General features: G+C 34.4%; 1 protein-coding gene and 1 pseudogene across 1 annotated transcript in view; both read left to right on the top strand.

Annotated features, from left to right (window-relative positions):
- The window catches only part of Pcdh15 (protocadherin related 15), a 942,952-nt gene that overhangs the window by 830,508 nt on the left and 86,778 nt on the right, over positions 1-25,666 (top strand). Inside the window, 1 exon segment of the mRNA XM_047552806.1 lies at positions 25,120-25,247. Within this exon segment, the coding sequence (XP_047408762.1) occupies positions 25,120-25,247 (128 nt within the window).
- LOC124984785 (14-3-3 protein zeta/delta-like) lies at positions 10,084-10,889 on the top strand (annotated as a pseudogene).

Genomic DNA, 25,666 nt, shown 5'->3' with positions numbered 1-25,666 from the left:
AACTTTTTCGTCTTCTTTGAAATTCTTGAAAATTTTTAGAAAGAAAAGTTTGCTGAATAGTTTGTAGAACTTGGCATTTCTTGAGAAAAACTTGTAATTTCTAGGAGAAGAGGTATACTATGTTTTTATATATAAATATAATACAACTAGCTCCCATTACTATAATTTAAATGTAAATGTAAGGCTAATAAAAGTTTACCTAATGTACATGGGTATATTTGTATGTGCCTCAGTATGCATAGAAGTGAGATCTATTAACACATTCATGAATTATCCTCTCAGAAATGAGTGAAGTGCTAAATGTTTGTTTAATGCCTGATGCTCTGAATTTTGTTAACATTTCATAACTGACTTCTGCCCCTAAAATTTGAAATACAAACTCATGTGTTTCAAACATGGTTTCATTTACTAATAAGTGTTAATGGCCTCCAATCAGTCCCTAGTCCATTAGCTATGCAAATGGTAAGACCATTATGTAAATTGAGGCTAATTAATTAGTTGTCTGAAGTTCCTTTTTTGCTTCAGAATTAGCTACCCTGTGGTATTTAGGTCTACCACATATCATATGAACAAAGGCAATAAAAGTAAGAAGGTTTCTTCATTAAAAAAGTATTATATTGTGAATTCTTTACCATGACATTATTACAAAATTATTTTCAAAGTAAATTTTACAACAGTACTGTAACTGGATTTAATATTGAAATGAAAATTAATAATTAAAATAGAAAAATTTAAAGCTCATTTAATAAATTCAAGAGTAGGAATATTTAAAACATCTTAACTTTTCAGTATGAAATTTTTTTTCAGGACAGGGCATCAAAGTATGAAACATTTCAAGCATAAAAATATTACAGTAACAATTACAATGAACCTTCATGTATCAGTTACCCAACTCCAGGTTAACATTTACTGGGAAATAGTTCTGCATCTACGATTCCAAACTTCTCCCTACTGCATTATTCTGAAACTGGTCAGATATATAACATTACATCTTTAAATATTTTGACATGCATCATTTAAAGATAAGGACTGTTAAAATTGATTTTACTCCATCAAAATTGGCAAAAAATTTTCAATGCCAACATGTTTGTAGTCAGTATTTATATTAAGAATTTATTTTAATGAAATTCAAATAAGGTTCACTCATTACAACATGTTAATTAATTGATTCCTTATGTCTCATGTCTCTCTTAATCTATAGGCTTCATCACTACTACTGACTTTTTATTTTCCTTGATTTTTCTCCAGGATACAGTTTTTAAATACTTTCATGGATGCATTAGAATTATACATAATGATAGGATTTGTTGTTACATATTCATACATACCCATGATATAACAATCTAATTTGACCACTATCATTCCCTATTTCCTTGTTTCTCTTCTCTGGCCTCCCCCTGTCCTTTTTCTTTCTCTACTCATCTCCATTTGATTTTCATGAGAAAATCACCACCATCTCTCTTTTGCTTTTTTCCTCTCCGTCTTTCACATATGAGAGAAAATATTCAACTCTGGAGTTTTTGAGGTTGTTTTATATTGCTAAACATGTTTCCAATTACATCTATTTTCCTGAAAATGACATAATTTCATTCTGCTTTAGGACTGAAAAAATAATCTACATTATTTTTATACATCACTTTTTCTTTATTCATTTATTCATTGATGAATACCTGGACTCATTTTATAATTCAGCTTTGTAAATTGTGCTGCTATAAACATGGGTATGCATGTATTACTATAGTGTACTGACTGCAATTCTTTAGGATACTGAGAAGTGATATAGCTGAGTCATATGTTGGCTCCATTCCTAGTGGAGGAACCTCCATTCTGATATCCATAATGATTGTACTAACTTAAAATTCCAACAGTATAAAACTGTTTCTTTCTCCCCATGTTCTCTCCAGCATTTTTCATTGTTTTTATTTATGATGGCTGCCATTCTGACAGAAGATGAAATCTCAGTGTAGTTTTGATTTACATTTCCCTAATTGCTATTGATGTTGAATACTTTTTCATTATCTGTAGGTCATTTGTGTTTCTTTTTTAATAGGGAACTGCTTAGTTAATTTGCCCAACTACTAATTTTTTTTTTTTTTGGTTTTAAATTTTTTAGGTTTTTTTTTTTTTTTTTTTAATGTGTTCTGGATATTAATCCCCTGTCAGAGAGAAGCTAGCAAAGATTTTCTCCAATTATGTAGGTTCTCTATTGACATTCTTAATTGTTTCCTTTGCTCTGCAGCTTTTGTTATTTTTAACAGTTTTTAAATTTAATGCCATCCCATTTATTATTTCTTAGTTTACTTCCTGAGTTTTAGGAGCTCCACTGGGAAAGTGGTTGCCTATGCCTGTATGTTGGAGTATTGACCTTATGCCTTCTTCTAGGAGTTGCAGAATTTCTGGTCTAATTCCCAAGTGTCTGATCCATTTTGAGTTGTTGTTTGTGCAGGCAAGGATCTAGTCTCATTCTTCTGCATTTAGGGAACCAGTTTTTCAAAGCATTATTTTACAAAGCACTGTTTTACAAAGCATTATTTGTAAAACAGACTGTCTTTTATCTAAAGTATGTATTTGTTGCCTTCGTTAAGGATTGGATGACTATTTGCATGTGTTTTTCTCTGTGTCTTCTATTCTGTACAGTGGGTCTATGTGTCTGTTTTTATGTCAGTACCGAATAGTTTTTGTTATTACAACTCTGTAGTGTAATTTGAAATCAGGTATTGTGATGCCTCCAGAATTGCTTTTTTGGTTTAAAATTGCTTTGGCTATTCTGGGTCTTTTTTATTTCCAAATGAATTTTAGAACTATTTTTCCAAGGTCTGTGAAGAATGTGATTAGTATTTTGATGGGAATTACATTGAACCTGTATATTGCTTTTGGTAATATGGACATTCTAGCATATTAATTCTGCCTATCCATAAATAGGGAATGTTTTCCATCTTCTTCAATTTCATTTTTCAAAGTCCTATAGCTTTCATTGCAGAGGTATTTCATCTTCTGAGTTAGATTTATTCCAAGTACTTTATTTATTTTTGAGGCTATTCTGAATGTGACCATTTTCCTGATTTTTTTTCTTGGCAGATTCACTATTATTGTACAGGAAAACTATTGATTTTTGTATGTTGATTTTGTAACCTGCTACTTTGCTGAACTTATTTATTTGTTCTAGCAATCTTCTGTAGAGCATTTTAGATCTTCTTTTATTATCCTTGATATTTCTTTGTTTAAGAAATCAGATTTCTGGATTTTGATGACTGCATTGTGAAGGGATTATTTCATTTTTTTTTCTGTCTCCTTTATTTCAATAAGTGTGTAGTTAGATCTGGAGACTTGATCAGTCTAGGTTTATCTTGAATTTTCTTCTTTTTAAAGTAAATAAATCATAGGGCCATTTGCTTCTTAGACATTAAGTCTCTTTGGTTATCTTTTTGTGACTTAAAGTCATTCCTAGATACATTGATTACTTCGTTTCAGTTATTCAGTGTACCTTAGTCAAAATACTGCTATAAGGAGAAATTTTTGTTTCTCAAATATTTGGTTAATTTAAGTTCCAGTTCAGATAAGAAAGACAGAAAGAAAAAGAAATTGTTTGATTCTGTCTTATTTACTGGTTTTCAAAATATTGTGTTGATTCACTGTCATGTTGTGAATAGAACCCATGAAATAACAGATATTTTTGGTTTATGACCATATAACTTCTTTGCAACTACTATACTCAATTCTGTTGTAGTTCAAAAGCAGGGAGAAGCAATGTGCAAACAGAGGGGTGGGTCTGTGCTCCTATAAAACTACCTTTACTATAGGGGGTTGGGGCTAGTTTGCCCACAAGTTTTCACTCACTTGCTTTAGATTTTTCATCCAGGGCTTATAGATACATGTTCCCTTTCTTTACTATTAGCTTTATCATTTATCACTAATCATCTTTGGAAATAGTAGATAATATAATAAACATGTAAATGAATGAATGAATGCATGTTGAAAATTTTAAAAATTTACAGTATTATAAAAAGCATATTTTCTCAGTAATTTAAAAGTCAATAAAGAAAGTTGATGTAATTTTATCTATTAACTCATTAAGGTTACAAAAAGTATCATAGTAATCATTGGTATGATACCCCTTTGTTTTTTCCTCTGTAGACAACAAAATCTAGTCTCCAGCATATCCCTGATCATTGGCTCAGGACCTGCAGAGATATGGTGTTTTAGTCAACTATTTTATGGTGGTGACTAAAAGGCCTGACCAGAATGATTGTAGAGGAGGAAAAGTTTATTTGAGGGCTCATGGTTTCAGAGGTCTTAGTCCACAGACAGCAGGCTCCATTCCTCAAGGCTCAAGGTGAGGCATCATGGTAGAAGAGTGTGGCAGAGGGAAGGCGGCTTACATGATGATCAGGAAGCAGAGAGAGAGACTCCACTCACTAGATACAAATATGTACTCCAAAGATATGCCCTCAATACTCCCCATCCTCCAGCCACAACCCAACTGCCTCCAGTTACCACTCAATTAATCCAATTAATGCACTGGCAGTTAAGACTCTTATAATCCAATCATTTCTTCTCTGAATCTTCTTGCATTATCTCACACATAAGCTTTTGGGGGATACCTCACATCCAAACCATAACAAATGGGTACCTCAGTATCCATTGCCTTGTCAATTATAAGTGTCTGTAATATACTGGTTTCAGGAAACAAAAGAATGCATGTTGATGCCCTCAATATCCTTTTGGTTCAATGTAAGAAAGACACAAATAGAGACAATTTAAGTCTACACTATTACATGAGTGAGGTCTGTTGGGGTACACAGTGTAATATGGTATAGAAGAGCAAACAACTAACACATTAGTGATCAGAGAAAACCTTTCAAATGTCTTGACCTTTGAGCTCTATCCTGAAAACAGAGCAGCTAAGATTTAACAGGGCAATTCCAGATACTGTAAGCTGATTGTTAGAAATGACAAAAAAAAAAAAAAAAAGCACAGTATTTTATAGAACATATTGATAAAATTCTAAGGTACATTGGTTCTTTGTTGGGAGCTGTGAATGAATCATTGCTTTGAACTGCCCAAAGACAGAGGCAACACCTCCCTTGGGGATTTCTTGGTGGGAAGCCACCCATTGAAAAATGCCCAGTTGATGGTGATGCTCTGCTCATGGGAGATTCTGTGGTAGCCACAGAATTTATTAGTTCAATAGCCTTGGGTTCAAACACCAGCTGTCTGGAGGTAGAGGGTATGAGGGCAAACTCATAAGTACTAATGGAACTGTTTTACCTATGACTTAGGTTTTGTTTACCTTGAAGAAGTTTTCTCATAATAAATCCTTTTGATGTTTAAACTTATATAATAAATATGCTGAGACTGCTTGTGATCAGTCTGTCCCAGAGGCAGGGTACACCACTGGGTCCCACTTTTCCTATTTTTTGTCTATCTGTCTGCCTGCTTTTCTGAACCTCCTCACCATCCAGTTCCAGGAAACTGAGTAAATGTCTTGCTGGTCATGAGAGTACTAAAAGTGTACAGAGCTGCACAAGAAACAGATATAGATTATACAACATATTTCAACAGAGTAGAGTGTCCTAACGGCTCTACTCTCAAGAATAATTAAAACTGGTCAAATAAAGGGAAATTCAGAAATTACCTTGTGACATGTTTCATCGGAGAGATAATTGTACTTAAATTCTCTTCTGCAACACATTTATTCCTCCTAAAAGAAGAATTGTGGAATACATATACCTTTCCATCTCAAGTTTAATGTTGGAAATTATAGTAAAACTACTGTATACTGTTGTGGCAATGTGAATTCACGTTTGAGACCTGCTAAGTAAATCTACAGGGAAAAAGGTGAAGGAGCAGTTTTATGATACTAGAGTCAAGGAGAATTGCAGCCACATCTAAATATATCTGTACTCCTAGAAATATGCAGAGAACCTGTAAATATTATAAAGGTCCAGATTGGGATACATGTGAATGTTAGTTTTCTTAGATACTGTTAAGTGGATCACCTGAACATGTGATGATAATGCTCAAGACAAAAACTAGAGATCAACTCTGAATTCATCCTAAAATGTCAAACTGCAAGTAATTGAAATGCATTGTCAAAATTAAGTTGGGGCAGGAGCGTACTGTTTCTGAAAGTGCTCCTTTTGACAACATCGGTTTTAAATACAGGTCTGAACAAAAGTATTCAACATTTCACGACAGTTAAACTTAAATAGGAACTTCTCTGTAAATCTTACTTAAACTTCCTCCTCAATCCCAAGGTCAGATGATGGCATGTCTAGTGGTTGGAAAAAAAAAAAAAAATTCAAGCTGCCAATGAACTAAGGAGGAGAGATTAAAAAAGAAGAAACAGGAAGATTTGTCCAATTTATGAGTGAGTCTGGAAAATTCAGACCAGATTGTGAAGGGTTTTAGTATCAGACTAACATTATGCAAATATGCAATATCTGTACTGTATTCATTTGATAGCTGACTTTGCTAACTAAGCAGCAACTTTGCCCACCCCACCTAACCACCCTGATCTGTAGCCTTTTCATTACCACTACTTATGTAGTCTTTACTACAGATAGAACCAGTGTACTGTCTTAAACAAGATAATGTGCTTAGGAGCTTATAGTTCATGATATTGTAGGGACTACTCTGAAAACCTTTGGGGATCTCTCTCCATACAATAAACCCAGAAATAAAGTGTTCATTCTTATATCCTCGTTCACTATGAACTTTCTGGTCTTCTGTCCCAGTTTTAATTTGTCTTTCTTATTTCATTTTTAGTCTCATTCTAACAAGTACCCAAATTTTCTTTCTTGGTTCCCATAATGAGCACTAATTTTGATTAAATAATTATCTTTAGTTTACCAAGGAAAGATAGACATTCATGCATTGCTCTTTTTAATACATTATTTCAAAATTATGTGATTTTTTTTCTTGTTCATATGTCTCCCCAGACGACTCCTAAGTTCATAGAGTAAAATGTTATTTGTTGCAAAAAGAGTTTAAGGATCCTGAATTGAGGAGAACGTCTACAGAAACTTACATCAGTAATTTGCCACAAAACTATCCTGATACTTTTATATTTATATAGTAAAAATGCAATCACATGCAACTTTATGGTTTAGATTGATTTATGTAATTCCATAACTGAAGAGGCAATTTTTGCTTCATAGTAATATTATAATTATCTTTAAATGTGAAAGAGAAAACCAAGCTTTTTATAAATATATCATTGTGTTTTGATTCAATAACTAAACTTTCAATTGAGAATAAATGACAGAACAATTAAGATAAAGCTTAAACTGGTGATAAAAAACAACTCAAATGCTATTGATTTCATTTTATGGTTTTGCTTTAGGGTACAAGCTTGTAATACATTTCATTTACTTGACTTTTCGGTTTTCAAACAGAAGGTCTGTGACAAATAATGCTAATGACTCTTTTCTTGTTATTGACTGACTTGCAAAAATATTCTTCATATAAGTTGAGTAACAATGTTGAAGCAAGTCACATTATATACTTTTTAATCTTAAAATCCCAGGAATGATAAATGTCATATTTGTACTATAGTCATATAGCCACAGTTCTGGGAACCCCATAAATAATTTATTCCTTTAAAACTTGGAAACCAGTTTGTAAATATTAATACCATAATATCACAGTGTTTTTGTATCAAGTATTCAATGCATCATATATTAACACACAGTTGAAACAATTACATGTTAATGAAATAAAAGTTTATTTTAGAATATTCATGGCATAAAAATATTTACCCATAAAGCATTACATTGTGAAAAATAGTTTTTCTTAGAAATGTGATTTAGAAATGGTTATGGATTTTATTAATGCATTAGTAAAACCAAATGTACTGAGGCAATGCTATTTCTTTGATCCCCCTAATTGGTCTGTAAACCAAGAACAATGATGTTTGATCAACCTTTTTAAACTACAGGACAAATTATGATATATATTTCTGCATATATGATATGAAGAAAATCATGTTTCATGAAGAAAGTATTTTATATTGCTTTTGTAAAATTAAAGTATCGAAGAGGTTAGAAGTGCATAAAATGTTTCTCTTTAGCTATGACTGAACCCAAGTCTAAAACCAGAAGATGTAATTTGTTTCCTTCTTCAGAATATTTTTCTAATTAATTTAAGTAATGTATAGTTAAGAACTTAAATTTTCTTTTTCTTTTTCTTTTTTTCCTTTTTCAGTGCTGGAAATGGAACCTGGGGCCTTGCATGTGCTAGGCAAGCAAGCACTCTAACACAGTCCTCTAACTCCAGGCCATTAATTATAAAATTTCTCTTAAGCTATTTTAGCCCAAATTTAAGATGATTTTTCAAAGTCAAGATCATTTATTGAATATCAAATATTTTTGCAAACTTATATGCTATTTCTTAGGGTAGCAATCATTTGATTAATCATGAGACTCCAGGACCACACAATGGAAACTCTATGTCTCTTGCTTCAAGAAGAACTCCTACTTCAACAGAAACAAACTAAACCCTATTTAATGCACATGAAACTAGCACAGGACTGAAATCTGTTAAATCATGTATGTAACTGAAATATTGTCATTTCCCGAATAGAAAATTAAAGCAACTATGGCAACCATGTGGATAACATATGCATAAAAGACATTTTAGCAGAATTTTATGCTGAAATCACATTGTCTTTATTATTGTTTATGGATTATAGTACTTGCCATTGAGTCTGTTGTTACTTAATCAAGATTTTGACTTGACTATAAAGTAGGCAGCACTAGTTTTTTAAAAATAATTTGCTAAAGACTGAGTGTAGATATTATATTTATTTTCACTTGTTTTATTCATTATGGCAAATGGATAGTAAGTTTTTTTTCTCTTAATTACATGTTTTATTTTGAGCAGTACTAATAAGGAGCTGAACTCACTGATTCTTTGTTGCAATGAAAATAAAAAAATTCCCATTAACTAGACAAAACTAAATTTCAGCACTATGTTTAAATAATGAAAATGAAGTGCAAGAAAAGTTGCATTAAAAAGGAATGTAAATAAGAGAGAACCTTCAGAAGATTTATTGTCTCAACTTTAGTGGGCCTTTCAATTCTGCTAGACATCTTCTAGGTCACTGCTTTTCTCAATTTGCATATTGATTGAGTTATTTTCACTTAATTTCAAGGAATAACTATACCTTAATGTCTTTACTTGCTTTGTTCTCTCTTTTGAAAATGACCTTCATTGTTTTCCTGATCCACTCCCAATTATTCTGGAAGACTCAGTTTAAGTCATTCAATTTTGGTTAATTAATGATACATAGTCTCTGTCACATGGGAGAAATTACATCTTGCCTGTGATTTCTTCTCAAAGGCAAGGATCTGATATTATTCGGTTTCATATTGCCTCAGTTTTCATTACAGAATCCCAGGTGCTCTGTGGGTCATCAGAAAAGATAACATTTGAAGATGGATCTGAGAGGGTCATATAAATATTATAGAGGTAGAGAAGTTGCATTTCAGGGGACAATTGTGAATACTTTCTTGCCTGCACAATATAGAATTTGTATAGCAAATTATGTTGATTCCCTGTGATAGTGTTTTCTGTCAAAGAAATGCTTTTGATGATTTATTCCTCTCCTCAGCTTTCCATTTTTGTTTTGGTTTTGCTGATTGTATTAGTCAAGGTTCTCTAGAAGAACAAAATCAACAGGAAGTATGATTTACAAGGAGATTTATTAGATTGTCTTACACTACCAGAAGTTGGATAGTCCACAATGGCCATCAGCAGCTGTTCAGTCCAAGACACAGAAGCCCACTGTTGATCAAGAAAGACCAACAGTGCTACCCAGGTCCCAGACCAAGGCTTGTGGAAACTACCTGGAGAATCACTGGCAGAGTCTTCTTTGGAAGAGTGAAGAAGTGGGAGGCCAATATCCGTAGAGGATTGAAGCAGCAATCAAGAACCCATCAAGAGCCATGTCTGCAGAGCAGCTATAGCCTGTGAGCAGTGAAATCCAGGACAGAGTCTCAGCCTTGCCGCTGCCACCACTGCTCAGAGACTGCTGAGCCCCCGTCCATCTGCTGCCACCCACTCCAGACACAACATACAGTCATGGATAAAAATGAGCTGGTGCAGAAGGTCAAACTAGCCGAGCAGGCTGAACGATATGATGCCATAGCAGCCTGCATGAAGTCTGAGCAAGGAGCTGAATTGTCTAATGAGGAAAGGAATCTTCTCTTGGTTGCTTATAAAAATGTTGTAGGAGCCCGTATGCCATCTTGGAGGGTTGTCTCAAGTATGAGGAAAAGACGGAAAGTTGCTGAGAAAAAAGCAGATGACTCGAGAATACAGAGAGAAAATTGAGACTGAGCTAAGTGATATCTGCAATGATGTACTGTCTCTTTTGGAAAAATTCTTGATCCCCAATGCTTCACAAGCAGAGAGCAAAGTCTTCTATTTGAAAATGAAAGGAGACTATTACCATACTTGGCTGAGGTTCCTACTGGTGATGATAAGAAAGGGATTGCGGATCAGTCACAACAAGCCTACCAAGAAGCTTTTGAAATCAGCAAAAGAGAAATGCAGCCAACACATCCTATCAGATTGGGTCTGCCCCTTAACTTCTCTGTGTTCTATTATGAGATTCTGAACTCACCAGAGAAATCCTGCTCTCTTACAAAGACAGCTTTTGATGAAGCCATTGCTGAACTTGATACATTAAGTGAAGAATCATACAAAGACAGCACATGCTAATAATGCAATTACTGAGAGACAACTTGACATTGTGGACATCAGATACCCAAGAGACGAAGCAGAAGCAGAAGGAAGGGAAAATTAACTGGACTTCCAACTTTTGTCTGCCTCATTCTAAAATTTACACAGTAGACCATTTGTCATTCATGTCGTCCCACAAATAGTTTTTTGTTTATCATTTATGACAGGTTTATGTTACTTCTATTTGAATTTCTATATTTCCCATGTGGTTTTTATGTTTAATATTAGGGGAGTAGAGCCAGTTAACATTTAGGGAGTTATTTGTTTTCATCTTGAGGTGGCCAATATAGGGATGTGGAATTTTTATATAAGTTATAAATGTTTGGCCTAGTACTTTTAGGTACATTGTAGCCAGTTAACATTTAGGGAGTTATTTGTTTTCATCTTGAGGTGGCTAATATGGGGATGTGGAATTTTTATACAAGTTATAAACTTTGGCCTAGTACTTTTAGGTACATTGTGGCTTCACAAGGGCCAGTTGTTAAAACTGCTTCTATGTCTAAGCAAAGAAAACTGCCTACATATTGGTTTGTCCTAGTGAGGAATAAAAGGGGAATAAAAGGGATCATTGATTCCAAAAAAAAAAAAAAAAAAAAAAGAACCCTTCAAGAGGAGTGGAGCTTGCATCTACATCTGCTTCCTTGTTTTTCAAACTTTTGTTCCTCCTTATTGGGCAGGGCTGCCCACCCTTAGGGAGAATCTCCACTTCAATTCACTATTCCACATTCCAGTCATTCCTAGACAAGCCCTCATCAACACACCCAGAAGCCTCTTAATCATCCGCATCTCTTAATCCAACCAAGTTGACAATTCAAATTAACCATTACACTGAAGGAGATTAAACATGGCTTCACATACTCTACCACTGAGCTATACCTGCAGACCTTCAAACTTACCTTTTTGACATTTATTATTTGTATGAAAGATTATATTTAATATCTAATCATATCTCACCATGAATAGCTTTGGATAAAATATGTGCTTTTCCACCTGGAATAATTAATAGAATCACAATTTTATAATTCATCTTGTGAACTCTGAATTGTATGATTTATCTAAAGGCATTTAATGAGTTGAACATATGAAGTGATAATAAAAGCCTAAAAACAGTCAAATAACTGAATCTAGGGCATTTCCAAGAAAAAAGTGGCAAGAATTACTGGGAGCACCAAGAATTACTGGGACTCAGCTCTTTTGATCCTAAAATGAGATATCCTGCTATTATCTTAGGTTATATTACATGGATTGGTAAAAGTCTTCCGGATCATCTTCTAATTGTTACTATTCTTTCATTAAAACTAGTGTCCTTAATTCCAATCATGTATAATCAGATAATTTATATAAGAAACATGACTTTTATATTGGGGAATATCTAATATGATTTTGTTTCCTGTCACATGACCCCTGAAACATTATTTTCATGTCATAGAGATCATGACAAATGTTAAATTAACCAATATATGTTCAACTTCTGATAGGCACAATGCCATCACACTATCTACATTATGAGATCATTATAAGGTGTTCATATTCTGGCAAAGAGGCTATGACGCTTGAGTAGAAAAAATATGTAGCTGCTAGGAAAAGTGTATGGCCAACTGATATATGAGAGATATAGACAAGCAGAATTTGAGACGAAGAGAAGAGATTCCATGGTAGACTAAAGAGCTTCTTGATTGAGATAGGAAATGGACACTTGAAATAATAACTGGTTTTGTATAAGTTGATCTATTCTGATTAGGCTAAGTGGGAGAAGGAAGAAAGGATTCAGGGAGAACATTAGAAGGAAAACTTTGGGGAAGAGAATTTTTATGGTGTCTGGAGAATAGTGAATATACCATAGCAGTAACAAAAAATTAGTGAAGAATACAATTGGGAAGTAAATGAATAAAAGACATCATAAGGTATTTTCTTAAAATCTGGGGTCTTTATACTACTCAATGATAATCATTTTAGATTCTTGTTTAAAACTATAATATTTATGCTCTTTCTACAAACTAAATTAAGATATTTAGACATAGAAAATGAAAGACTAAAGAGTTAGAATGTGCCCTGTTTTTATTTGTTTGTTTTTGTGGCTTTGCCACTATTCAAAATACTAATATTGAGAATGAATGATTGTAGTTTTATATTTTTTCTCAGTATCATGAAGAAATGTGGCTCAGTAGTTAAGTACTCCTGGGTTCAATCCCTGGTTACCACCCCTACCCCCCCAAAAAATAGTCTCAAAGCCAGGGACACCAAAGTATACTATTTCTACCTATTTAGAAGGACTATGGAAATGAGAATAAGGGAATAACTTATTGTACTTATAACAGGGAGTTCTTTTTGGTCAAGGAAATGAATGGTCTTAAAGCAGGGGAGTTAGGGAAGCTCTGCAGTTTGTTATTGTGAAGTGCTATTTGGATTCACTGAGTTTACTCAGATCCAATGACTTACTTGTAGACTGTAAAAAAGGAAAATTATCAAGTTTCCAGAGGCCATCTGTCTTTGTTTCTCCAGACTGAATGACTGAATAGTCATTGAAAGCTCAGTGGAGAAAAGTAAAATTTGTATAGTGATGGCCTGTTAGCCATAGTACAGGAGGGGATCAAGAAGGGCAGAGAATGGAAGTCAGGCATGGTGGTACACTCCTATAAGATCATCTACTCTGGAGGCTCAGTAGAAGGATCAAAAGTTTGAGGCCAGCTTGGGAATTTTGCAAGACCCTCTTTCAGAATAAAATAAAAAATAAGAGGGACCGGGGATATAGCTTAGTGGCAAATCACCTGCCTAGCATGCAGGAGACTCTGAAATCAATCCTCCCAAAATTTAAAAAGTAAAAAAGTCAGAAAATGACTAACATCAACTATTCCAGATACTTAAAAAAATTTAGGACCAAGGAAACTATTTTTGATGGTACTTATTTGGGTCTCAGTGACAACAGTGAGTGACAATTATTCTTTTCTTCTTAATTAAAGACTGATAAGTGGAAGAAAACAGGGAAATGAATATGTATAGATAAAGAATTTCCTAATTTTATCTTCACAATAGACACAAATTAAAGTTGAATTTATTTTTAAATATTTTCTGATTTTATTAATATTTACATTTTTGTCAGGCATGTATTTCAACTTAGTTCACAAATTATGTCAATACAAAGGCAGAAGCTGAGAATTTTATGATTCAAAGATAAGAAACATAAATTTAGTTTGTCATTCTTTTAAATCATTATTTAGAAAACAAGTCTAGTAGTCAATTCTTGAAAATCTAATTCATTTTCCTATTCCCAGGAACTTTAAAAGCTCAATTAATCAATCTTGTTCATGTTTGTATCCCTAGTGGTATCTTGTACCTAATTAGTCCCCTGTGTAATATCTTAAAAATAATTACAGACAAGCAGCTCAAAGAAAATCATTATTTTAAATGCTGTCACTTTTCATTTTGTAAGCTGTGACCAGTTATTTATTTATAGCATCTTCTTATCATCAAGATTCCTAGACAAAGATTGCTGAGTTTAAGTTTTATGTTTTATTAAAATGCACAAGAAAGTTAGACACTTGAACCAGTCCAGTGGTTCAATTTTATTTAGGGGAAATTCCCATTAGATGATATTCCATAAATACTAAATATGGACAAGCAGTAAAGAGGTTATATCATTAAAAAACAGTATGAGCAAAAATTTTATAACTCAGATGATTTAACAATTAAATTGTTCCTGTTCAAAATTACCTTAATAGAACAGAGAAATTGCAAATGCTAAAAGAATTTTATTCGATTAATTGTTTAACATTCCTGACTTTAGTATCATATAAGCTTGAACCTCTCCTGATTTCTTCAGCTATTATATTTCCTAATTTTTGTAAACTTTAGAATTTTTAACTTTCTATTAGGCTAAATATGTCCATATATCATAGAGTGCAAATTTTAAGCATGATAAAAGTTTGCAAAGTACTTAACTTATGGGAACACAGGAAACACTTTAAAAGTTATTATAGTTCTTATGAATTCTGTGAATAACCAATGGTTGTAGGTTGTGAAATGTTAGGAGACTGATCAGGTTATCTTTTGGCGTCTTTAGATTCGGATCCCACTGTCTTGATTGATAACCAGATATTACGTATACAAAATTACAAATATTTTTCCCCAAAATACTGGTCAAGATACATGCAATTATGCATGATATTAATGAGAAGTATCTAAAATATAGTACTTAATTAATTTCTGCAACACAGATTGGAAAATTTGCTTCGTGTAAGTCTTTCAGTAAACTTAGGAGGGAAATTCCAACATTTTGATGTAGATAGTGAGATATAGTCTACTTTCACTGGTATGGAAGACATTGGTCATTCTCAATTGCTCTTGGAATGGATATTTAGTTGGAAACAACCAAACCACTTCCTTTTTTTTTTATAAAACAATGCATGCAAAAGTTAATCTTCGTGGTTTTAGATGTAAAAGCATACTCAAGTATGTACTAGCTACCTAAAGACAAGAAAATTCTCTTTCCTTTTTTTTTTTTCTTTTTTTGGGGGAAGGGGGCTCTTGACATAAACTGTCCTGTCCTTTATTTCTTCTAACTCAGAAATTCTAGAGAGACTTCAAGACTCCCTTGGATCTTAAAATGACTCACAGTGTGGTTTGTCTAAGGTTTGTGGTGTTCTGTACACAGGGGGAAAAGGAAGAAGTGCATGTACATACACAGTCATATCCCCAACATTGCTCACATTATCTGACAGTGGTAATAAAGTTCAGAGGGGAGTTAAATAGAACCAGATAACCATGTGAGATTATTAAGAGCCTTCTGTTTCATGCTAACCTTTTATATGAATTCTTTATGTTGTTAATATTATATAATTTATGTCTTGTTCCACATAGTAATATCTAGAGTGGCTAATGCATGGTATTACCTCAAAACTATATAGAATATTTGAATAAATAACCAATAGGTAGAATGAACAAATGAGTGACTATTGATTTTAATACTTGACTTAAAGTATTATATTTGTATTTTCTAAAATCACTGTGATGGTCAGGATGCAAAACACATTGAAAAGAGATGGCAAGGGAAGCAGATGATATATAATCACACAGACAAAGCACCAAAAAAGTTGCATACACGGGAAGTTAAAGGGTTGTGAGAATAATGACACAAGAAATATTATTTAAGAACTTATTTACTTGTTTATGAGGCAGATATATATAAAATTTGGTGACCAACCAGATATGAAGTTAACTGATGACCAAGTTGTTACTCTGTAAATTTTTAATTTTTTTTTTTTTTTTTGATACCAGGGCTTGAACTCAGTATGCTTAACCTCTGAGCAACATCCCCAGCCCTTTTTATATTTTATTATTAGATAGAGTTTCACTACATTACTTAAGGCCTTGCTAAATTGCTGAGACTGGCTTTGAACTCTTGATCCTCCTGACTCAGCCTCCCAAGTCTTTGAGATTACAGGTACACCACTATGCTAGCTATTTTTCCCAATTTAAATGACTCACCCATTTAATGAAGAATAATGACATGATTAATTAATATATTTTCTGAGACCTCTATCTTATGCATAATTCCAAAAAGACACAGCAGATTTAATTTTTATGTATTTCTGAAGCACAGAGAAGAAATGTTTTCAGAAAAGTGATATAGTTTAGGGCTCTTCCTTTTCTTTTATTTTTTTTTTAATTTATATTTTTTGTAAACAAATGGAATACATGTTGTTTCTATTTGTACATGAAGTAACAGCACACCATTTGCATATTCATACATTTACATAGAGTAATGATGTTTGATTCATTCCTTTATTTTTTCCTTCCCCCACCCCTCCCACCTCTCTTTTCCCTCTATACAGTCCTTCCTTCCCCCATTCTTGCCCCCCTCCCTCCCCCCATTATGTGTCATCATCCACTTATCAGAGAGATCATTCGCCTTTTGGATTTTTGAGATTGGTTTATCTCACTTAACATGATATTCTCCAATTTTAACCATTTGTCTACAAATGCCATAACTTTATCATTCTTTATAGCTGAGTAATATTCCATTGTATATATATATATACGGCAGTTTCTTTATCCATTCATCAATTGAAGGTCATCTAGGTTGGTTCTACAGTCTGGCTATTGTGAATTGAGCAGCTATGAACATTGATGTGGCTGTATCTCTGTAGTATGCTGATTTTAAGTCCTTTAGGTATAGGCCAAGGAGTGGAATACCTGGGTCAAATGTTAGCTCCATTCCAAGTTTTCTAAGGACTCTCCATACTGCTTTCCAGAGTGGCTGCACTAATTTGCAGCCCCACCAGCAATGTATGAGTGTACCTTTTTCCCCATATCCTTTCCAACACCTATTGTTGCTTGTATTCTTGATAATTGCCATTCTAATTGGGGTGAGATGGAATCTTAGGGTAGTTTTGATTTGCATTTCTCTTATTACGAAAGATGGTGAACATTTTTTCATAGGTTTGTTGATTGCATGTAGATCTTCTGTGAAGTGTCTGTTCATATCCTTAGCCCATTTGTTGATTGGGTTTTTTGTATTCTTCGTGTAGAGTTTTTTGAGTTTTTTATATATTCTGGAAATTAGTGCTTTATCTGAAGTATGAGTGGCAAAGACATTCTCCCAATCTGTAGGCTCTCTCTTCGCATTGCTGATAGTTTCCTTTGCTGAGAGAAAGCTTTTCAGTTTGAATCTATCCCAGTTGTTGATTCTTGCTTTTATTTCTTGTGCTATGGGAGTCCTGTTGAGGAAGTCTGATCCTAAGCCAACAAGGAGAAGATTTGGACCTACTTTTTCTTCTATAAGATGCAGGGTCTCTGGTCTGATTTCAAGGTCTTTGATCCATTGTGATTTGAGTTTTGTGCAGGGTGAGAGATAGGGGTTTAGTTTCATTCTGTTGCACATGGATTTCCAGTTTTCCCAGCACCATTTGTTGAAGAGGCTATCTTTTCTCCATTGCATATTTTTGGCACCTTTGTCTAGTATTAGAAAATTTCATTTATTTGGGTTTGTGTCTGTGTCCTCTATTCTATACCATTGATCGACCTGTCTATTTTGGTGCCAATACCATGCTGTTTTTGTTACTACTGCTCTGTAGTATAGTTCAAGTTGTGGTATTGCAATACCCCCTGTTTCATTCTTCCTGCTAAGGATTGCTTTAGCTATTCTGGGTTTCTTATTCTTCCAGATTAATTTCATGATTGCTTGCTCTATTTCTGCAAGGTACTTCATTGGAATTTTAATTGGAATTGCATTGAATCTGTATAGTACTTTTGGTAGTATGGCCATTTTGACAATATTAATTCTGCCTATCCAAGAACATGGGAGATCTTTCCATCTTCTAAGGTCTTCCTTAATTTCTTTCTTCAATGTTTTGTAATTTTCATTGTAGAGATGTTTTACCTCGTTGGTTAGATTGATTCCCAAGTATTTTATTTTTTTTTTTTTGAGGCTATTGCAAATGGGGTTGTTTTCCTCATTTGCCTTTCAGCTGTTTCATCGCTTGCATATAAAAATGCTTTACATTTATGCGTGTTAATTTTATAGCCCGCTATTTTGCTGAATTCATTGATGAGGTCTAGAAGTTTTCTGGAGGAGGTTTTTGGATCCTCTAAATGTAGAATCATGTCATCCGCAAATAGTGACAACTTAAGTTCCTCTTTTCCTATTCATATCCGTTCAAAATCTTTAGTCTGCCTAATTGCTCTGGCTAGAGTTTCGAGGACAATGTTGAATAGAAGTGGTGACAGAGGACATCCCCGTCTTGTTCCCATTTTTAAAGGGAATGGTTTCAGTTTTTCTCCATTAAGATTGATGTTGGTCATGGGCTTAGCATAAATAGCCTTTACAATGTTCAGGTATTTTCCTACTATCCCTATTTTTTCTAGTGTTTTGAGCATAAAGGGGTATTGTATTTTGTCGAACACTTTTTCTGCGTCAATTGAATAACCATATGATTCTTATCCTTAAGTCTATTGACATGATGGATTATGTTTATTGATTTACGAATGTTGAACCATCCTTGCATTCCAGGGATGAACCCCACTTGATTGTGGTGCACAATTTTCTTAATATGTTTTTGGATACGGTTTGCCAATATTTTGTTAAGGATCTTTGCATCTACATTCATCAAGCATATTGGTCTAAAATTTCCTTTCCTTGATGTGTCTTTTCCTGGTTTGGGTATGAGGGTGATATTAGCTTCATAAAATGAGTTCGGTAGGGTACCCTCCTTTTCTATTTCCTGGAATACTTTGAGAAGTATTGGAATGAGTTCTTCTTTGAAGGTCTTGTAGAACTCGGCTGAGAATCCATCTGGTCCTGGGCTTTTCTTGGATGGTAGATTTTTAATGGTTTCTTCTATTTCATTGCTTGATATTGATCTGTTTAAACCGTGTATGTCCTCCTGGTTCAGTTTGGGAGGAGCATATGTCTCTAGAAATTTGTCAATGTCTTCATTAGTCTCTATTTTGTTGGAATACACATTTTCAAAGTAGCTTCTCATTATGTTCTGTATCTCAGTGGTGTCTGTCATGATATTTCCTTTTGCATCATGTATTTTAGTAATTTGAGTCTTCTCTCTCCTTCTCTTTGTTAGAGTGGCTAAGAGTTTGTCTATTTTGTTTACTTTCTCAAATAACCAACTTTTTGTTTTGTCAATTTTTTGAATAGTTTCTTTTGTTTCAATTTCATTGATTTCAGCTCTGATTTTAATGATTTCCTGTCTTCTACTACTTTTGCTGTTATTCTGTTCTTTTTCTAGGGCTTTGAGCTGTAATGTTAGGTCATTTAGTTGTTGACTTTTCATTCTTTTCTGGAATGCACTCCATGCAATGAATTTTCCTCTTAGTACTGCTTTCATAGTGTCCCAGAGATTTTGATATGTTGTATCATCATTCTTGTTCACCTCTAAGAATTTTTTTTTTATCTCCTCCCTGATGTTTTTTGTTATACATGTTTCATTCAATAGCATATTATTTAGTCTCCAGGTGTTGGAATAATTTCTCTTTTTTATTTTGTCATTGATTTCTACTCTCAGTCCATTATGATCTGATAGAACACAAGGCAGTATCTCTATTTTTTTGCATTTCCTAAGGGCTGCTTTGTGGCATAACATATGGTCTATTTTGGAGAAGGTTATATGTGCTTCTGAGAAGAAAGTGAATCGCTTGTTGATGGATGGAACATTCTATATATGTCTATTAAGTCTAGGTTATTGATTTGTTATTGAGTTCTATGGTTTCTTTGGTTGAATTTTGTTTGGAAGATCTATCTAGTGGTGACAGCGGTGCATTAAAGTCACCCAGGATTATTGTGTTGTGGTCTATGTGATTCCTGAAATTGAGAAGGATTCATTTGATATACAGGGATGCACCATTGTTTGGGGCATATATATTTACTATCATTATGTCTTACTGATTTATGGTTCCCTTAAGCAGTATGAAATGTCCTTCTTTATCCCTTCTGACTAACTTGGCTTGAAGTTCACTTTATCTGATATAAGGATGGAAACTCCCGCTTTTTTACTGAGTCCATGTGCATCGTAGTTTTTTTCCCATCCTTTCACCTTTAGTGTGTGGATGTCTTTTTCTATGAATTGAGTCTCTTGCAGCATATTGTTGGGTCTTTCTTTTTAATCCATTCTGCCAGTCTATGTCTAGTAATATTCCATTGTATATATATACCACATTTTCTTTATCCATTCATCAATTGAAGGACATCTAGGTTGGTTCCACAATCTGGCTATTGTGAACTGAGCAGCTATGAACATTGATGTGGCTGTATCTCTGTAATATGCTGATTTTAAGTCCTTTGGGTATAGGCCAAGGAGTGGGATAGCTGGGTCAAATGGTGTTTCCATTCCAAGTTTTCTAAGGAATCTCCACACTGCTTTCCAGAGTGGCTGCACTAATTTGCAGCCCCACCAGCAATGTAAGAGTGTACCTTTCTCCCCACATCCTCGCCAACACCTGTTGTTGGTTGTATTCTTGATAATTGCCATTCTAATTGGGGTGAGATGGAATCTTAGGGTGGTTTTGATTTGCATTTCTCTTATTACTAGAGATGTTGAACATTTTTCCATATGTTTGTTGATTGCTTGTACATCTTCTTCTGTGAAGTGTCTATTCATTTCCTTAGCCCATTTGTCAACTGTATTCTTGATTGATGAGTTTAGGCCATTAACTTTCAGGGTTATTATTGAAATATGATTTGTATTCCCAATCATTTGACTTATTTTTGGTTTTTAAATTGGCTTGGTTTCTCCTTTGAGTGATTTTTCTCTAAGGTAGTTCCTCCCTTTGCTGACCTACATTGTTGTTTTTCATTTCCTCCTCATGGAATATTTTGTTGAGAACATTCTGTAGTGCAGGCTTTCTATTTGTAAATTCTTTTAACTTTTGTTTATCCTGGAAGGATTTTATTTCATCTTCAAATCTGAAGGTTATTTTTGCTGGGTATAGGATTCTTGGTTGGCAACCATGTTCTTTCAGAGCTTGAAATATGTTGGTCCAGGCCCTTCTAGCTTTTAGAGTCTGGGTTGAGAAGTCGGCTGCCATCCGTATTGGTCTCCCCCTATATGTAATCTGATGCTTTTCTCTCAAGGCCGTCAAAATCCTATCTTTATTTTGAATGTTAGGCATTTTCATTATAATGTGCCTTGGTGTGGATCTGTTGTGATTTTGTGTATTGGGTGTTCTCTAAGCCTCTTGTATTTGATTTTCCATTTCATTCTTCTGGTTTGGGAAATTTTCTGATATTATTTCATTGAATAGGTTGTTCATTCCTTTGGTTTGTATCTCTGTGCCTTCCTCAATCCCAATATTTCTTAAATTTGGTCTCTTCATGATGTCCCATAGTTTTTGGAGATTCTGTTCATGATTTCTTACCATCTTCTCTGTTTGGGCAACTTTATTTTCAAGATTAAATATTTTGTCTTCATTGTCTGAGGTTCTGTCTTCCAAGTGGTCTAGTCTTTTGGTGATGCTTTCTTTTGAGTTTTTTATTTGGTTTATTGTCTCCTTCATTTCAAGGATTTCTGTTTGGTTATTTTTTTGAGAATCTCTATCTCTTTGTTGAAATGATCTTTTGCTTCCTGCAGGTGCTCTTTCAGCTTATTGGTATTATCATTCATTGCCTGCATTTGTTCTCTTATCTCATCCTTTGCTTCATGAATCATCTTAATCATGTATAATCTGAAGTCCTTTTCTGACATTTCTTCTAACATACTGTCATTGGATTCTATTAATATAGAATCAATAGTTGTTTGGATCATTTTCTTCCCTTGTTTTTTCATGTTGTTCATGTATCTTTCCCTGTAGCAGTGCAGATCTGGGGTATTGCAGATTTCCCCCTATAGGCTTACAGTGGCCCTATAGGTTTCCAAAACCCTTTCTTTAAGGGGAGATCAATATTAGCAGTGCCCAAATCAGACACTATGCAATCCTAGACCAAATAACCCCTATGGGAACAATAACAAAATTGTCATAGTAAACAAAAAGAGTTCAAATATTATCTTCAGTAAAACAAACAGGTTTGCAGTAAGGTCTGCAGTTTCTAATGGAGGACAAAGAGGATGCAGAGGGATGTAGAATGTGGCCTTTAATGGGATAAGAAAAGAATATACAGAAGTTCTAGAAAATAGAAAGTGTGAGAGTGTAATCAAAAGAAATCGGATGTTAGCATGCAAAAAAAGGAGAAAGAGACTCTGAGGGAACAGGTAAACAAAAGGAAAAGAGAGCAAGAAAAGTAAGGAAATAAAAACAAATTTTTTAAAAAGGAGAAAAAAGAAAATCTACTGTATAACAGTCATCTAGTAATGAAACCTCCCAGTGTTCAGTAGCCTGATGCATGAGAGGTACCTGACAATGAGCTTCAAGCCTCCAGCAGGTGTCACAGGATGGGATTTGCCCCACCCAAAGATTGGAGCTACGGCTTCCAGGATTATCCAAGATGGCCGCTCTGACTTTGAAATGTGTTGGCAAATGGGGAGCTGCAGCTCGGGGTGGACGTGGTCAACTGGAGGTCCTGGAGACAGGATGCGGTTGGTCCGGCAGGGGTCCTGGAGGTCAGGTGTGTTTGGTGTGTTTGTGGGATCCTGGAGGCCAAGTGCAATCAGTCAGTCTGGGGTCCTGGTGATAGGGCGCAGTCAGTTGGTCTGGGGGTTCTGGCGGCAGGAAGCAGTCAGTCAATTGAGAGTCCCAGAGGCAAGGAGTGATCAGTTGGGCTGAGGGATCCTGGAGATCGTGCTCAGTCAGTCGGGCCAGGGGTCCTATGGGGCCTGGCTGTTGTCTCAAAATGGCGGCAGCCACATGTAATCAAACCTGCAGGTACTGTAACAGTGAACTTCCAGGCGACAGCAGGCAGTTGGTGCTCCACTGGCGGTCAGCGATCAGTTCGCTGACTGTTTTCTGACTATCGGGAGATGAATCTCGTGCGTTGGGTGATGGATAGGTGTAAGGCAGGCGATGGACAGGCGAGAGGCAGGCAAATGGCGGATGATAGATGCCTGACAGTGAGCAATCTGCACTCAAAAAAGGCGTTGGTATGCTGGCAGACTGCAGGTCATCACAGCAGACAAATGGGGTAAACACCAGGGGATCGATAAGCAGCAAAAACTGCCTTGCCGAGAAACAGATATCCTCTGCTTGAAACCGGAGTTACAGAGCGACAAGGAACGCAGCCTCCCTCTAGTCTGCCATCTTGGATCTCTCCCTTTTCTTTACATATTAAATGTAGACCTGTTGCCTCCTTTGATTCTAGTGTTAAAAATGGTACACTGCTAAGATAAAAATGGAATTTTTTTTTTTTTTTTGATAAACTATGATTGATGGTGGCTAACTTAAGTGCCAGTCAGGACCCTTGCACTGAAGAACAGAGAAGCATAATCAGCCATAAACCTTATTTCCCTTTTGGTCCCCATCTCTATTGACTTAGCACATTTTCCCTCTGTGTTCTAGTTCTTTCAGTTCAAGAATTATGAGAAGGAATGAAGCAGAGGGTAATGCAATAGTATCAACGAGCTATGGGTAAAAGTGTAGGGTTTGTCTTAAGTCAAAAAAAAAAAAAAAAAAAAAAGGAAGAAAGAAAGGGAAAAAAACCTCTTTCTTTCTTCCTAACTTCCTTTCCTTTAGTTAATAAGACAGGACAGGTTCCTCATTAATTTGGTCAATCAAACAGACATCTATATACCTATTATGTACTGCTGTGCTACTAACTGGTATTCATTACTGAAAGTTGAGAGAGGGCATTCATTACAGGATAAAATATTAAAATAAGGTTTTTCTAATAAATACTTTGTAGATCAACTGCCATATACTTGATCATAATTAAAATACATCGGATAAGTTTTCTTAGGCAGCATGTTGGAATTCTTATTTTAATCTACTTTTGCAGAATTCTTAACCATTTATTTTCCATTTTATCTGGTTTGGACATTGTTTTTGTATCAGAAACATCACTCTTGAACTAGTGACCAATTCCAATTTCTCACTAAAGGAATAATGTGGGGATGTTTCTAACATTTGAGGATGAATGTGTTCTTTATGGTATACTTTATATGATTTAAATGACAAAATGGACTGTTCATGAATCACATGATAATTATCTCTTCAGCTACATTTTTTGAGTGAATACTACTAAAACAAAGAATCCCTAATACATAATAAAATTTATTTTCCCTTTTGTAGAAACAAGCAATTCACTCAACAATTTCCAACTTTTAAAATAAAAATAAAAATATTACATTGTAGTTTTAAAGTAGGAGAGTATCATTGCTATTTTCATAAGAATAATATATAGTATACATGATTTATGGACATGTCTATTATTTCAGAAGGAGCCTATGTATTTCTGCCACTTTAATGTAATTGGTAATGTATGTGAATTGTTTGTGAACTCGAACCATTGAGTCCTTTTGTTAAAATTAGTAGGCCAGGTACGAGTTGCACCTCTGTAATCCTAGCGACTCCTAGTCTGAGGCAGGAGAATGGCAAGTTCAAGGTCACCTTCAGAAGGTTAACAAGACCCTTACCAACTTAGGGATACCCTGTTGCAAAATTTTAAAATAAATAAATTTTAAAATGCTGGATATGTGACTTAGTAAGTGTCCTTGGGTTCAATCCCCAGTACAAGAACAAACAAAAAAATAGAAGTATACAGTACTTTAGTGCATGGTACTTTAGTGTTTATTAATCAATTAAAATAAAGACATTATATCAAAAGAAATAGTGGCAATTTTACATTATTATACCAAAAGTATTATTACTGGTGTCCTCTGGATTTGACGAATTAGGTATTCATGTAGGAAAAACTTTTAAGTATGATAAGTGTTTATCCCCATGCATTTGTTTTCTAATGAATAAACATTAATAAAAAATGTTTTCTTTCTTGTCTTCCAGGCAATACAGCTAAAGTATACATTGAGATTCAGGATGAAAATGATCATCCCCCAGTGTTTCAGAAAAGATTCTATATTGGAGGGGTATCTGAGGATGCAAGAATGTTTGCTTCTGTGCTCAGAGTGAAGGTATGAAAAAATATACTAAGACACAGCACTGAAATGAAAGCAAAGGGTCCAGGTTCTGCAGATGAACAGTATCCATGCGGTTTGCATTAATTGTGTACTTACTCAAATTGTATAAACAAAAGCCTGAAGTTTGCAAATATACGAGCTTAATTATTCAAACTAAGACACAGATTATTTATATGAGCTGACTATAGAAACAACTTCATTTTTATTTTTACTAATAAGTGAGAAAATTATGTTTTATAATAAAGAACTTTAAAAAGTTTGTTTTCTTACTATGTTTTTATGCCTTTTTTAGGTTTAATTCAGGATAACTTCAGATACTCACAATGTAATTTCAAGTGGAAAATACAAAATCACTGATTTCCACTTGAAGAAATAATATTTTTAAAGGTTTAATAATTTTGTTCTATAATACT

Source organism: Sciurus carolinensis, chromosome 5 (genome assembly GCF_902686445.1).
Source record: "Sciurus carolinensis chromosome 5, mSciCar1.2, whole genome shotgun sequence".
NCBI classification, from domain to species: domain Eukaryota; kingdom Metazoa; phylum Chordata; class Mammalia; order Rodentia; family Sciuridae; genus Sciurus; species Sciurus carolinensis.
The sequence above is the reverse complement of the archived record's forward strand: the minus strand, read 5'-3'. Positions and strand labels throughout refer to the sequence as shown.